Raw genomic sequence first — 14935 nt, 5'->3', positions numbered from 1 at the left:
CTCTTCTGTTTATAGGACAATGCAACCAGTGACGTAGTTTTGTATTCCGTGCATACGATGACGCTTTTACCTACCATGTCTTAACATGAGCTTCTTTAAAGGACTCACTGCATCTTGCAGTTGCTGCTGGGCAGCTGGTCTCAAACTTACACTGCATAGTATGTTTGTCTGGAGTATGCAGAACACTAATAAGATTATTTGTAATTATATTGTGATGTGCTTTTATTATTTATTGTGAATTTTATGGTTTTTCGTATTTTATGATATGATTGTGTGGTAATCCTGTTGGTTTCCATTTTGGGTTCATGTAAAAGCAGAGTACACATTTCTCAGCCATCCGTTTAAGTTGTTAACCATTCTTCTAGTGAAGATGTGGGTTAAAACTGATTTTCCAGAATTTTCATTGTTTTTCCCCAGTGCGTTGCATGATGGGGATTTTGTCCTGTAATTTGAGCTTGCTTGTTCAGTGTCAGATGATTGTTGTATACTTCCTGTTTCAGGTTTTGGTTTTAACGGTTTATGGAGGTTTGCTGGGCCATTTTCAAAGGTACGTAATCAGATTTCCTTACCTATGCTGAATGCTTCACCCTATCTGCCAACACACATCCCCCTCATTCATTTAATTTCATTGTATTGTGTAACACCTTTCTATGGGTAGATCCATACCCAATGTGTTCTAATGCAAAATCATAGCATACAGTCTAATACAAGTACAATCAAAATATGTACGTTTCAACATAACTGCCAAATTTTATCCACCCCTAACTCATACCCCAATCCTCCTCTTCACAGAGGGACAGGAAAAAAAGACAATAAAACCTCCTCCTCCATCCCAGATAAAACGAACTACTAAATCCACCCCCCGAAACCTCTCTCACTAACCTCATGCAAACAGGGCAGCTTAATCCTCCCAGCTCATATCTGAAATACCCAGGGGAGGAAGACTGTTATCTGTTCTATAATACATGATGGAAACGTGACAGACGGTTAACCAGCAAGGTTGGAGGCTGAAAGCTATTGACTGAGCTTTCCAAAGGAATTGGTACTGTCCTTTCTGGTCAGGGTGAAATATGAGCGTGCCATCACAAGTGATGCCAAAAATGGTAGTCTCGGTAGAGAGGCCGCTAACTGAAAGGGCTGGGAAAACTGAATTACCTTGTCCTTGAGCGGGGGCCTCTGTGTGGAAGAAGGAGCAGGGCCTTGGATTGTTACCACCCAGGCTTTGTCTAGGTAATGGTGGATTTCATGTCCCAGTGCTGTCAAGCCAGAACTTTTCACAAGAATATATGTAAGGGCAAGAGCTTGAATTGAATAGCTGTATAAAGTGGGATGTAGAATAAAATCAGCTTGTTTTGTTTTTTTCCAGCAAACACAAATTCCAGAAGATGCTGAACTCATTGTAAAGTTTCTGGATGCCTTGATCGACATGTATTTGCCTGGAATAGATGAGGAAACCAGCGAGGAGTCCCTCCTGACTCCCACATCTCCTTACCCTCCTGCCGTGCAGAGCCAGCTCAGTATTACTGCCAACCTGAACCTTTCCAATTCCATGACCTCGCTTGCCACCTCCCAGCATTCCCCAGGTCAGTCAATATATAACTGTATGGTCCTTTTTCACTTTTAGAGAACGCAGTATAGAAATGTTTAATAGACTGTAAGGCAGGGAAACTAAAAACTGCAAAGATCAAACAGACCAATAAAGGTTTTTCGTATTTCATACTGTACATTCCAAACTTTTGGAGGGAAAAATTGAAACTTTTAATATATATTTATAGTTATGCCTGTATCTTAATCACAGAAGTGCAATTGCTCATCCTTTTTATAGAGCATTACAAAATAAATTCAGATTTTGCTCTTATTTGGAGTTACTGTGATATCGCAGTTCATCGGTCAATAATGGGAAGAGCTGCATAAAGTGGGCAAGTAAGACCTGGCCTCTGGCAGTGCGTCCTGCTAAAAAGGAAAGTAATATTTGTTGTAGGATGCATTGAAACTAGTAAATGAAAATATTTTTTATGGAGAAAATTATACTTTTGATGATCGTTCTAAATTTAGCTTTGTAAACCTTTGTATCAGTTTCTTGCCTCTTCCCATTTTGACCCCCCTCTGTCTTCAAGCCTTCACAGACAGCTCTGGGATGGCTGGAGAGGTGGTTCCTCTGAGACATATCCTCTGGCAGCCATCTTCCCTCACTCCCCGGGCCTCAACACTCCACCTCCTCGGTGGACAGGGGCAGATATCCAAACTCAAATTCCCCATGTTTCAGCAAACAGCACTGTGGCACGAACCATAGGTGCCTACCAAAAAGATGTGTAATTTATCGGGTGGGGGGGGAATAGGGGGAGATAGTGTTGGGTTGCTTATAGGAATTTATTTGCCCATGTGTATCCCAAGTGGGAGAGTCTCAACTGGTGCAGACTGGATGGGCCAATCTGGTCTTTTTTTCTGATGTAATATATTATGTTACTATGATATAACGAAAGTGATTCCACACAGTCTTATAATAAAGACTCACATATGATGACAACTAAAAATCTTGCACGGTATTCCCTGAGTGTGCTATTGCAGTGCTAACTTGTTAAGCATCTCAGATTACAGAATATTCTTTAACTGTATTTTCACAGGAGATGTTTGGTGATCCAATAGTTCATCTTTCTGCAAATTATTCCTGCTTTACCATAATTTTCTGCAGTTGGTTTGCCCTCTACCTTTGAGTAGTTCAGTCTAGCTGCATTTATTTTTTTGGCAGTTGAGGTTGAATTGCTGCTTAAAACTTTTAAATGGCCCCTGTTGGATGGCACAGCTTTGCGCTGTGGAATACAAAGACTCCTGTTGCAGTCCCTTGCCAGGACTTTGGGAAGAGAGGAACAAAGTGTTGTTTTTGGAATTCACCTCTGCTTAAATTAGAATGGCACTAACAAGTTCCTGCTCAGAGGAAACATCTCTTGACCAGCAATGAAATCTGGTTTTCATGAGCAGTCATCCTGAGGAAGGAGAAAAGACAAAAAGAACTGTCAGATGCCCTGCTAGTGAGAAGCCCTTTCTGTTTAAAAAAAAACAAACAAACTGAAAACAGCTAGGAAGAATAAATAAGAAATCCATAATTTTGCAGAGAATTAAAAAAATTAAGTAACACTCTAGCCCTGCCTTGTCAAATACCAAAGTAGTGTCAGATATCAAATGTTGCTGGGCCTGGAATTCCCCAGGTAAGGATTCTTCAGGCTGATGCAGTATCGGTGCGTGGAAAATGAGCGCTCATGATTGAGTGCCCGCTGTCCCTAATGCATGCCAATCGACCTCTCTGATGCAATATGCAAATGGACTGCCGCGGTAAAAAGGAGGCGCTAGGGGAAATTGTGCACCTGTAGCATCTCCTCAGCAGTGGGTGCCCAGGAGAGGTGACCATCAGTGGGTTAGGAAAACGAATGCTCAATTTTACGAGCGTCCCTTTTCCTGATCTGTCTGCTGGCACAGTTTTTTTGGGGGGTTTTTTTTTGTTTTACATTTTTTTTTCTTTGTGGACAGTTCTAGTTTTTCAGTTCCTCTGACTTCATGGGGTTAGATTTTAAAAGGTGCGCACGCTTCCTGGTGCGCACACATGGACGTGCCGGCGCATGCATGTTATAAAATCCCATGGCCGCACACACATGTGCGCCGGATTTTATAATCTGCACGCGCCTGTGTGGGTGGCGCGCGCAGGGGGGGGGCCCAAGTTTGTAAGATTACACACTTACACACAGCGATACAATCGGGCCTCCCCGAGTTCCCTCCCAGTCCGCTCCAGTTAAGGAGCAGACTGGGAAGGAAATTCCCTACCCTCCTGCCCCATACTCCCTCCCTTTTCCCCTCTCCTTCCCACCCCCTAAACCCTTTCGCCTACTTTTTTTTTTTGTTTGTTTTATTGCTTGCTGCTCCGTTGGAAGGAGGCCTAAAAGGACATTTAGCTTGCTCCTAACTAGGGGAACACTTAAAGGAAGAAAAGAAAACCGTGAATGATTTGGAAAGTGTCATCCTAGGATTGTTGTGGGGGTGGGGATTCTGTTTTAAGAGGTTTGGAATAGATCAGACAGGAGAAAGGGAACTTACTGAGCATATGTGTCATACAGAAAGGGGTTATATAATCACTCCCTCGAATTTTTCACAGCATGATCAGTTCTGATAGAGAAATAGGCTCGTGTGTTTGTGGGTGGGGAGGAAGAGGCAGAGAGGAGTGAATTCTTATGAAAAATGATTGTAAAAAAAAGTCAGTTTTTAAACCAGTATTTAAATCAGAAATAAATAATTTTGTGTAATCATTGCATTATGACTGCTAGAAATTCAGGTAACAAATTAAAGGGAGAGAAGTAGGGATAGGGGTTTAAAAATCCAGATTGCTAATCATCGCTTTCTGTAGAAGGGAAATCTAGCAAAACAAACCTAAGAGGTATGTGAGAATCTAGGAAAGGGTGGATATTCGTAAAATCTCTAATACTGCCAAATCTAAGAACTGAATTCCGAGGATTCCTTATTATCCTTGAAGAGCACAGACAGTATCCTGGCACTGCCACATCTTGTTGCACTGGTGGGTAAGAGAGTCAGAATATTGACGTGTAGGCATGATATGGATGACTCTGACTCCTGCTAGCAGAGGGCAGCGTGAATGGTTTAGCCATAGACACGGATCTCCTCGCTGCCCTCAGCCAGCTGGGGAATCCTGTAGTGCCGGGAGTGAAGAGAGAGCAAACGGAGTCTAGAGAGTCACCTTTAGACCTCCTCTACTTATAAATTTGTTTTAAGGGGTTTTTCCAGTGTCTAGTACAGTTTGATATTCCTCTTCATCCAGCAAGCAATCCATACCAGTGAGTTGTACACGCCAACCAGCAGGTGGAGAAGGAGAACAACGACTCGCTGATGTCCCTCTCATATAGCTCATCACAGACATCAGCCAGCCACTATATCTCCGTCTCCAGTAGGTAGTGGACATGCATCCTTGCTTGTGGACTTTGGCCTGCCAAGATTGAACAGGCTGTTCTGACCACATGTGGTGATAGCATTTGCTCCCTCTCTCAGCTAAGTGTCTAATATCTCAGGGCAAGTGAAGGCTGGTGCCCTAGCCCCTATCCTGACAGAGGGGAGAGTTCCTGTGGGGAGAGTGCAGTAGGTTAAGGGGAGCCTTGGGTTCAATCCTGTTAATTTGTCTCTCTTCCTCTCTCTGTTTTTTTGTCCCCTCCATTGCCTTCTCAGCGCTCCGGTTTTCTCTGATATTCGGCTGCCTTACCCGGTTTCAGCGCAGCAGTGACTGCACACCGAGGAAGGGTAGGAGTAAGAGACTGTCAGGCTGTGTTGCGAGCAGGGACTGAAGTGTTAGTTTGGGAGCCAGCCAGAGTTCCATGGCAGTGTGAAACCACGCAGCAGGTGCTATTTTGAGCTTGCTGTACTGCTGCTGAGGCACACGCATAGGGGAGAGATGGCATCAGGAGAACAGCACAGGAAAATGTGCGCGTCTGCTCTGCCTGTCATATCCTGGTAATTAGCTCCAGGAAATCGCTAAGCATTTGCCAGAAATGCGAGGAGGCTCAAGGAGATGTCTCTGCAGGGGAATTTGTCCCTGCAACCCGTGAGCTTTTTTTTATAAAGGGCAGGAAGGGTCCTGGATGGAATCTCAGGAGCACCTGCATCAGCAGTCTCTTCAGGATTGTGGAAGTGGTCAAAGGAGGCCTCGTTTCCCTACCCACCCCCCCCCCCCCCATGGGTAAAGCAGAGAAGGGGACAGCGTCCTGGGAGAGAAAGTGAGGACGCAGAGCCTTCGGGAGACTCCTGAGAAGAAATGCGATCTTCGATGAGGGATCCCAACAAGGTGTTTTTGGAGGAGGCGCAGATTCCCACATATGCAGGACCACACTGGACAATACTTTGGCTTTTTCACAGGGACGAAATGTCAGGTTTTATTTTACAGACCCTGAAGGCCCTTTGTTGTGAGGAGGCCTTGCCTGCAGTGGCTCAGGATCCGAAGAAGAATCCTGTGATGGTTAGTTTGCAAAAGGCGTCCTGGTTTTTCCCTCTGCACGAGGCTGTTCAAGAATTGATTAATTTGTAATGGAGTTCTCCTGAGGCTAATTTTAAAGGAGGTGGCTCATTCCTAAAGCTCGGAAGCAGCTCCAGTTTCCCAAGATGGATACCCTGTTCTACCCAGTGACAAAACTTACCACCATTCCGGTGAAAGGAGGTGCAGCCTTAAAGGATGCCAAGGATCGAAAGATTGAGGTGATTTTGAAACAGGCCTTTGAGGCAGTGAGCACGAATCTCCAAATCTCCACTTGCTCTTGTATGGTGGCCAGGACTCAGGAGGTTTTGGGTGAGAATGGCCCATACCTGGAACCGGGAGCTGCATTCCTTTCAGATGCAGGATATAATTTGGCACGTAAGACTGCTCAGGGGTGGTTTCAGTGATTGCAGCCTGAAGACTTCTCTGGTTGCAGAACTGGTCTGCTGATACTATTTCAAAGTCCAGTCTCACCAAGTTGCCCTTTAAAGGGGGTGGCTATTATTTGGGGAGGAATTGGAAAAGATGGAGATTGATGGGGAGAGTCCAAGTTTCTCGGTTATCTGAGGACAGGAAATCTACTCCCCGGTTTTTGTCAGCGAAGGGGCGATTTCGGAGTAATTGGCATTTTCGCTCTTCCAGAGGTTCGAGTAATCAGAGGGTCCCGCTCGTTTGTGAGGTCTCAGTCCTTTCGAGCAAAGAAGCCAGGTAAAGATGGTGCCTCTGACTCTGGAGTTTCTAGATCCTCCCAATGAAGTTTTGGGGGTCCATCCTCCGGTTCCAGAGATAGGCGGCTGTTTGTCTCAATTTTATCGGAGATGGACCCACATCACTTCTGACCAGTGGGTCTTGGAGGTGGTGTGCGACAGATATGCCCTGGAGCTTATCCGTCCTCTCTCAGATGCTTTTATAGTTTCTCCTTGCTATTCCACAGAAAAGTGGGCAGTGGTTTAGGTTACATTGCAGAGGTTTCTTGCTCTAAAGGCTGCTATTCTGGTTCCAGAGAGTCAGGAAGATACAGGCTATTATTCCATTTACTTTGTGGTTCCCAAAAAGGAGGGCTCCTTTTGATCTATTCTAGATCTAAAGGGGGTCAATCAAGCCCTTCAGTTTACCCATTTCCGAATGGAAACCTTAAGGTCGGTCGTCATGGCAGTACAGAGGGGAACGTTTCTTACATCTCTAGACTTCTCGGAGGCTTGCCTACACATTCCAATTCACAAACAGCATCAGCGTTACTTGTGCTTTGTGGTCTTAGGCCACCATTAACCAGTTTCAGGTGTTGCCTTTTGGCTTGGCTATGGCACCTAGGACCTTTTCCAAGATGAAGGTAATGGTGGCTGTGGCTTTCTGCAAGGAGGGAATTCTAGTTATTTAGATAACTGGCTAATCCAAGCCAAGTCGGATATGCAGGGAGCCAGGTGGTATCGAGCAGGGTGGTTCAGTTAATGCAGCACCTGGGATGGGTAGTGAATTTGGCCAAGAGCAGCCTGCAGCTTTCTCAGGTTCTGGAGTATCTGGGTGTCCAGTTCGATACGGCTCAGGGCAAGGTGTTTCTTCCAGAGTCCCACATTCAAAAGATCGCTGGGCAGGTTCAAGCCCTGATAATGGCGGGATCTCCATCAGTATTGTCATACCTACAGATGCTGGGATTAATGGCCGCGATGATAGAGGTAGTTCCTTGGGCACATGCGCATATGTGGGCTCTGCAGAAGTCCCTTCAGGCCCAATCCTCAGTCTTGGGAGTACAATGTGCTGTTGATCTTGCCCCCAGAGGGTAGATGACAGTTGCTCTAGTGGTTAAGCTAGAAGCTTCTGGAAAAAAGAATGGAGTTGGAGACTCATGACTGGTTGGTGGTCACTACAGATGCAAGTGGACAGGATTGGGGAGCTCACTGTCAGGAGCTAGTGGCACAGGGGCAGTGGTCTCCCAAAGAGGCATCTTAGTCCATCAACTGGCTGGAAACCCAAGCAATTCAGCTAGCCTTTCTGCAGTTCGAGCCCCGGTTCGAGCCTGCAGTTCGAGCCCTGGTTCGACAAGTCTCTCAGGAAATGGATCTCCTTATTCCATGGGACAGAACAGCAGTTGCTAGCTTTCCTAGCTTGTAGCCAGATGGACTCAGGACCAGTAGGTTATGCTCCCCTGCCAGAAGATGAAGACTGAGTCTGATTTCAAAGCTGATGTCACCCCTACATACACCCCTGCAGTGACCTCAGCCCTTCAGTATTTCTCCGTGTCCAGCAGTTGGTGGACATACCTTTCCCTATGGAGATTGCTGTACTTTCTGGAAGAAGAAATTCTACTTTTAAATTAGAGAAAAAAATTGAGCCCCGCTTTCCTGTGGTGATAACTAAAAGTCCCTCCCCAATTGAGAATTCCTGAGGCGATTGCCGAGATCCCTCAGAGGTGTGCCTTCGTCCAGTAGCTGGCTCCCGCAAGGACTTTGCTGTTTAAGCAGCTGAAAGGCCAAAGCCCCCTCCCCCCCCCCCCATGGCCAGAGACCATCTGTGTACTCAGCCAGTAAGTGCTGAGCCCAGGTACATTTACATTAAAATAAAAAAAAGAGAGATGATTTACTTCTAGGGGTTTTCAGTAAGAATTCCTCTGGTCTCTTTGTTTAGTGTGCTGTACCGATGTCGTTCCCGATCCCATTGGGGTAAGGGGAAGCGGGTTGAGCGGCCCCCCAGTGGGCTAGGCCCTGCTTTAAGCTTGGTCAGCACACTGCACAGTAGGTGACAGCAGCGCCATCTTGCACGCATCTTTATGCGTGCTGTGTTTTCCTCCATAGAACATTAGTACGCACAGGGCACATAATGTTGTACATGTACATACGCGCTCAACCTACTAAGCGCAGAATACAGGTAAAGCCGGGCGCACGGGCTGTACGTGTACCTCGCCGCGTCCTGCCTAGGCACCCAAAATCTGTGGCATAAAATTATTTTTATTTTTTGGTTTTAAGGTGTAACGGTTTTTATTATTTTCATTCAAATAAAAACAGACAACAAGCCAGAGGTGAGTTGGTTCTGCGCCCACCCCAGGCATACGTTACAATCAAGGCAACTAACATCAACAGACCCCCCTCCCCCCCACCCCCCAAAATCTCCGGAAACAACGTCCTCTAGAAGTCCAATCAGCTGCAGGTCAATGCAGTCCACATTGCTCACAAGGCACCAAGGAAAGCCCGGGCTGGTCGGTCAAGCATTGAGGAGCAAACTCCGAGTGCGATGCGGAAGGGTCTGGATATACAGCTGCCACACCGAAAGAAATCGTCGTCTTGCATTGGGTGAGTGATGGGCCATCATATTCTCCATGGTCATCAGCGAATGAAATCCGTTCCGCCATGCCCAATAAGACGGAACATCCGTCGACCACCAGTTGGAGAGGAATATTTTCTTACCTACAATACAAGCCTTCGCCGCAAGCAAGCGTGAGCCAAGATCTCGGATGCGAATGGGCGATATACAGCCAAATAATAGCCACAGGGGAGTAACGGGAATAACTACATTCAAGAGATCAGCCAGATAGGCTGCAATACGCCCCCAAAACCGTTTAATCGGGGGGCAAGTCCAGAAAACATGCGACAAGGTGCCCAAAGCATGACCACACCGAGGGCACCCCGCCCCAGAGACCAGTTTGAAGTGATAAGCCATCTGAGGAGCAATGTACGCCCTACACAAAAATTTATATTGCATGTCCCTATAATATTGGTTAACCGAGATCTTGGCTGCACGGCGAAAACACACCTTAATAATAGTCGGGGTAAGGGCAAAATCACCATCATTAGTCCAACGGGTTGCCAACAGTACAAACATGTCACCCCCCCCCAACCAATCGCAACTGTGAGTAATAATGGGACAAAGACGGGGTCGTTCGGCCCTCCAATTGAAACAACCGTTTCATGGATTGGAAAGTGGCTGGGTTCTTATGTGTCTCTGGAAGGGACCGCAAGTAGTGCGACAGTTGCAAGTAAGAGAACGTGTGAACAGTCCCCAGCCCATAAGTTTCCTAACTTCCCGAAATGTGAAGATCTGCCCCTCGGAGTTAAACAAATGACCCAAATGAGTGACCCCATTCGCCTGCCATGTCTGGAAGGCCACAGATTGCATTCCCGGGGTAAACTCCGCATTACCCCTAACCGGGAGGAAGTAGGCACAGTGGGGGGAAATACTCAACCGTCTCGCAACCCGCCGCCAGGTTAATCGGAGGGGCCGAACCAAGGGTGTGGTCACCAAGCCGAAGGTGCTTGTAACACATAAGTGGGCATAAAGGGGGCCTGTAAAGCCCTCTCAGATTCGATGGAGGTAAAAGTCCCCGAGTCTAATAACCAGTCGCGAAGAACCCGCAAGTTACACGCCAAATTATACAGACCCAGGTCTGGTACCCCCAGACCTCCCCGCCCCCATTTGGCTTGCAACCAGGACAGTGGGACACGCGACTTCCCCCCTCGCCAAAAAAATTTCCTCATCAGAGTGTCCAAGTAACTTAAGTCCGCCCGTTTAAGAAGGATGGGAACATTTTGGAGGAAGTAAAGCCACTTAGGGAGCAAACACATTTTAAAAAGATTAATCCGACCACTAAGTGAGAGAGGTAAGGTTTTCCATCGGAGCAGACTGTCGGCCGTGTCCCGCAAAAGCCCTGGGACGATAGCCTGGTAAATCTGATCAGGGGCCGCAGGAATGTACACCCCCAGGTAGCGAAGAGGACCCTGAGCCCAATGTAATGGAAAGTCCCCAGGCCAAGTGGTCGATACCGACGTCGAGTAAGCCAGCACCGAGGATTTATGGGCATTCATCTGTAAGCCCGAAAAGACCCCAAACAATTCAATCAAAGAAAGGAGGCGTGGAACGGAATCATGAGGCTTCATGACAAGGACAAGCAGATTATCAGCAAAGGCCACCCCTTTAAAAATCCTGGATCCAAAGCGGACTCCCCGTATTCCCCCTTCCTGGTGCAACGCTAACAAAAAAGGCTCCAATTGCAAGATAAATAACAGCGGGGACAGAGGGCAGACCTGGCGCGTCCCCCGTGTCACCTTAAACTCGTCAGACCGACTGCCATTCAACAGGATCACAGCCCTGGGGTCCGCATACAATAGGTGTACAGCTTGAAGGAAAAAACCGCCGAATCCCATCCGTTCTAACAAGTGAAAGAGGTATCGCCACTTCACCCGGTCGAACGCCTTTTCCGCGTCGAAACTGATGACCAGGTGGGGCTCCTCCAACTGGCGGCATATAGTCATCGCCGCCAGCACTCTCCTAACGTTTGCCAAAGCATAACGCTGGTGGATAAAGCCCACCTGGTGATCGCCGATTAAGGTGGGCAGGATTGTGGCCAGGCGATCTGCCAAGATTTTCGCTAAAATTTTGTGGTCTAAATTTAAAAGGGAGATGGGGCAGTAGGACCCCGGTAGAAGAGAGTCCTTCCCGGGCTTTGGTAAGAGAGTAATGAACGCCATATTCTCCCCATCCGGAAAGGAGCCCCGGGAAACCATATCCGAAAACCCCGCGGCCAGTGGGCCTGCTATCTGGTCTTTCATAATTTTGAAAAATTCCGCCATGTAGCCATCCGGCCCCGGTGCCTTGAAATCATGCAATTGTTGGATTGCCAAGAGAACATCCTGGGTACTGATGGGCTGGTTGAGGGCGTCCCGCTGGAGCGCCGTTAGCTGAGGTAATGGTAAGTCCGAGCAAAACCGCTCACCCTCCGCTCCTCCCCCATCCTCAGTGGAGTACAAGGTGGCATAAAACGTGCGAAATCCCTGAAGGATTAATTTGGTATCTCTAGCGACCTCAGTAGGGGAGATTCGCAATGCCGGGACAAAGCGACTCGGACGCTCCGACCGGATCAAATTAGCCATCAATTTGCCAGCCTTGTCACTATATTGATATAATTGGAATCGATAGTACATATAGCTCTTAGTCGCCCTTTGGTGAATCAGGGAGTTAAGTGCCATCTGACGCGTTCGAAAGTCAAAAGGGGTTGTCTTAGTATCCTTTCGCGCCAGGGACTGCCTAGCCTTCCTCAATTGGGTAGTTAGAGCCATGATCTGCTTGTCCCGCATCCTCCTATGATGTGCCACATAGGATATAATTTCCCCACGGAGAACCGCCTTAGCAGTATACCAAAAAAGGAAGGGTTGTTGGACATGCGCTTGATTATTGGCCACAAAGTCTGCCCATTTGCTGCGTAAACAGTCATGGAACTTTTTATCATGAGCTAAAAAATACAGGTAACGCCAGCCTGGACAGCCCTGCCCCCTATCAGTCAGACATAGGTCGAGCCAAACTGGAGCGTAATCAGAGATAACTATATTGTCGATACCCGCATCCTGCACACGCAAAAAAGCGTGGTCACTTATCAAAAAATAATCCAACCGCGCAAAAGAGGAATGCGCCCTGGAGATGTGGGTAAAATCCTTCTCCATGGGGTGCAACACACGCCAAGCATCCATGACATGTAAGGATTGTTCCAAAAATTGAGGGCCCTTCCCCATAAAACGCTCCGGTTGCCGGGTCGCGGAGGCATCCAGCGCCACATCCCGGATGGTATCAAAGTCCCCACCCAAGAGCAAAGTCACGTGTAGGGTAAGGAAGAAGATGGGCATCCAGAGCAGCATAAAAGGCACGATTATAAACATTCGGGGCATAGACATTGCACAGCACAACAGATTTACCATAGAGCTCAGTGATCAGAATAATATACCGGCCTAAGGGGTCTACAATTTCCTTAATAATTTTTATAGGGAGACTTTTATGAAGTAAAATTGCCACTCCCGCAGATTTGGTGGAGCCCTCGGCACTATACACCGCTCCCACCCATTCCCTCCGCAGTTTATTATGTTCCTGGGACGTCAAGTGTGTCTCCTGCAAGAAGGCCACAACAGTGGATTTCCGCTTAAGCCACGTCAGAATTTTAGTGCACTTGATGGGCGAGTGGAGCCCACAGACATTCCAAGACACAAATCTAGTGGGTAAAGTCATGTCTGCACTCCAAAGAGGAGATAACCGAGCTGAAAACCAATCATCCCGTGAGGAGGCCCTCCCAGCCGAGACCTCCCCACACTCCACTGTGTGATAATGTGAACCACTGCATACAAAACTAATATATGCGCAGAGTGCCACGATTGTTCCCGGAGAAAAACCAACCCTCCCACCAACCCGTCCCCATCCCCTACCCCCACACCCCACCCAGCCCCCCAATCCCTTTCCCGAATTTCCCTCCCCCATCTCCCCGGACCGACTAACGGTCGTTCAGCCATGAAAACTCGTAAAGAGATAAGAGTGCACGGTCTGATGTGCTCCTACGCATACCCCTCATAAACTCTTCCACACCCAGCGACCCCAACACCCACCTGTAATCCCTCTACCAACGAACCCCTAACAGCCAAGCAATACAAAGCCCCCCCCCAAACATACTACCAATCATACAAAACTGAAAGTAGGCCACACACAGATCCATACAACGCCCGCTACCGGAATGCTAGGCCTCCAGAGCATCCCCTATAGGGCCTTCCCCCCTTGCCCATGATCTCTGAAGTACCCCAGGTGACCTTCCTGGCCTGGGAAGGAGAAGGCAGGGGAGAGTACAACAAATAAAACAGTACAAAAATAGAAACAAAAATAACCTAACAATCAAAATAACAGGCAAAAGCATGAATGCACCGGCTGGAATAACGCCAGCCTCCCTGTGTCCATTGGGTAGGTCAGTCAAGTGGAAAAACACTCAAAAAAAACACGGCCCCCCGAAGAAGAAGAAAAGAAATATCAGTTATCACACCACGGGGGGTAGCCGCTTTGCGTCGCCACCCAAAAAAAATAATAATAAAAAAAAAAACACAAAATCCACGATCCCGCTGGGGAAAAAAGAAACTCAAGCACGTGGTCGCCAATTGCAATGAGGAATTCAGCCAAATTGGGGAGAGTCATCGAGCGTCCATGGGCGTCCATCAGGCCGCGTGGGGGGGCTCAAATCTTGTTATCCGCAAAAAAAAAAACGAGCCGCACCCCTCAAGTGTCCATACGATCCACAAAGTCACGGGCCAGAGGCGCAGTATCAAAAGTATGGGCCTGTCCCGCCACCCAAATCCTCAAACGGGCGGGAAATAGCAGGGCGAACTTGACTCCTTTGTTATGTAAAGTAGTGCAGATCGCAGCAAAGCCCCGCCGGGCCTCCGAGACCGCAGTGGAAAAATCTTGGAAGATTCGCATGCGGTGGGTTTGGTAGTGCAAGTCCCGTTTGACACGTAAAGCACGCCAGATTTCCAACTTGTGAGCAAAATTGTGAATTTTTGCAATAACTAAGCGTGATCTCCCGGACGGTGCATTTCTGACCCCCAGCCGGTGGGCCCTCTCCACCACAAGCTTACCCTGTAAATGGGGGAGATCAAGCGCTTCTGGCAGCCAAGCCTCTAACATCGAGCACAGTGTGGATTCCTCGATCTGCTCGGGAAAGCCAAGGAACCGCAGGTTGTCATGGCGGGCCCTGTTCTCGAGATCATCAACCTTGGCCTGCAGGGCCGAGATGGATTTTTCCTGGGCGGCCATCTTAGAAGCTTGGGCAAGCGCGGCGTCCTCAATGTCTGAAACCCGGGCCTCAACCGCGTCTATCCGGGGGGGCAGCGCCGCTATTGTATCCTGGACCGCACTAAATTGCGCGGTAAGGAGAGACCATTTTTCGTCGAGCGCTTCCTTGATTGCGCTTTTGATGTCGGTCAGGGTAAGTGGTGGATCGGGTTGTGCGCCGTCACCCTCTGAGGGGGCCACCATGTTGGGGTCAGAGTCCCGGGACCGCTCCTTCTCCTTTCGGGGCTGTTTCGGTGTCTGTGGCATCGGCAATTTACCGCGGGAGCGCACCATGGTCATAAGGAACCACGTTAGAGAGTCGGCGCCCAAACAAATATAATGTGCCGCCGG

General features: G+C 48.0%; 1 protein-coding gene across 7 annotated transcripts in view; it reads left to right on the top strand.

The window, feature by feature from the left end:
* Positions 1 to 14935, top strand: part of NF1 (neurofibromin 1) — a 527350-nt gene that overhangs the window by 485243 nt on the left and 27172 nt on the right. For all 7 annotated transcript variants that reach the window (XM_029611915.1, XM_029611920.1, XM_029611917.1 and 4 more), the window contains 2 exons: positions 501 to 547; positions 1367 to 1583. In XM_029611915.1, coding sequence (XP_029467775.1) covers positions 501 to 547; positions 1367 to 1583 — 264 coding nt within the window. The remainder of the gene's footprint in view (positions 1 to 500; positions 548 to 1366; positions 1584 to 14935) is intronic.

The sequence above is a fragment of the Rhinatrema bivittatum genome, chromosome 8, assembly GCF_901001135.1.
Source record: "Rhinatrema bivittatum chromosome 8, aRhiBiv1.1, whole genome shotgun sequence".
Classification (NCBI taxonomy): Eukaryota; Metazoa; Chordata; class Amphibia; order Gymnophiona; family Rhinatrematidae; genus Rhinatrema; species Rhinatrema bivittatum.
Note: the sequence above shows the minus strand (reverse complement) of the source record. Positions and strands in the feature narration are given on the sequence as shown.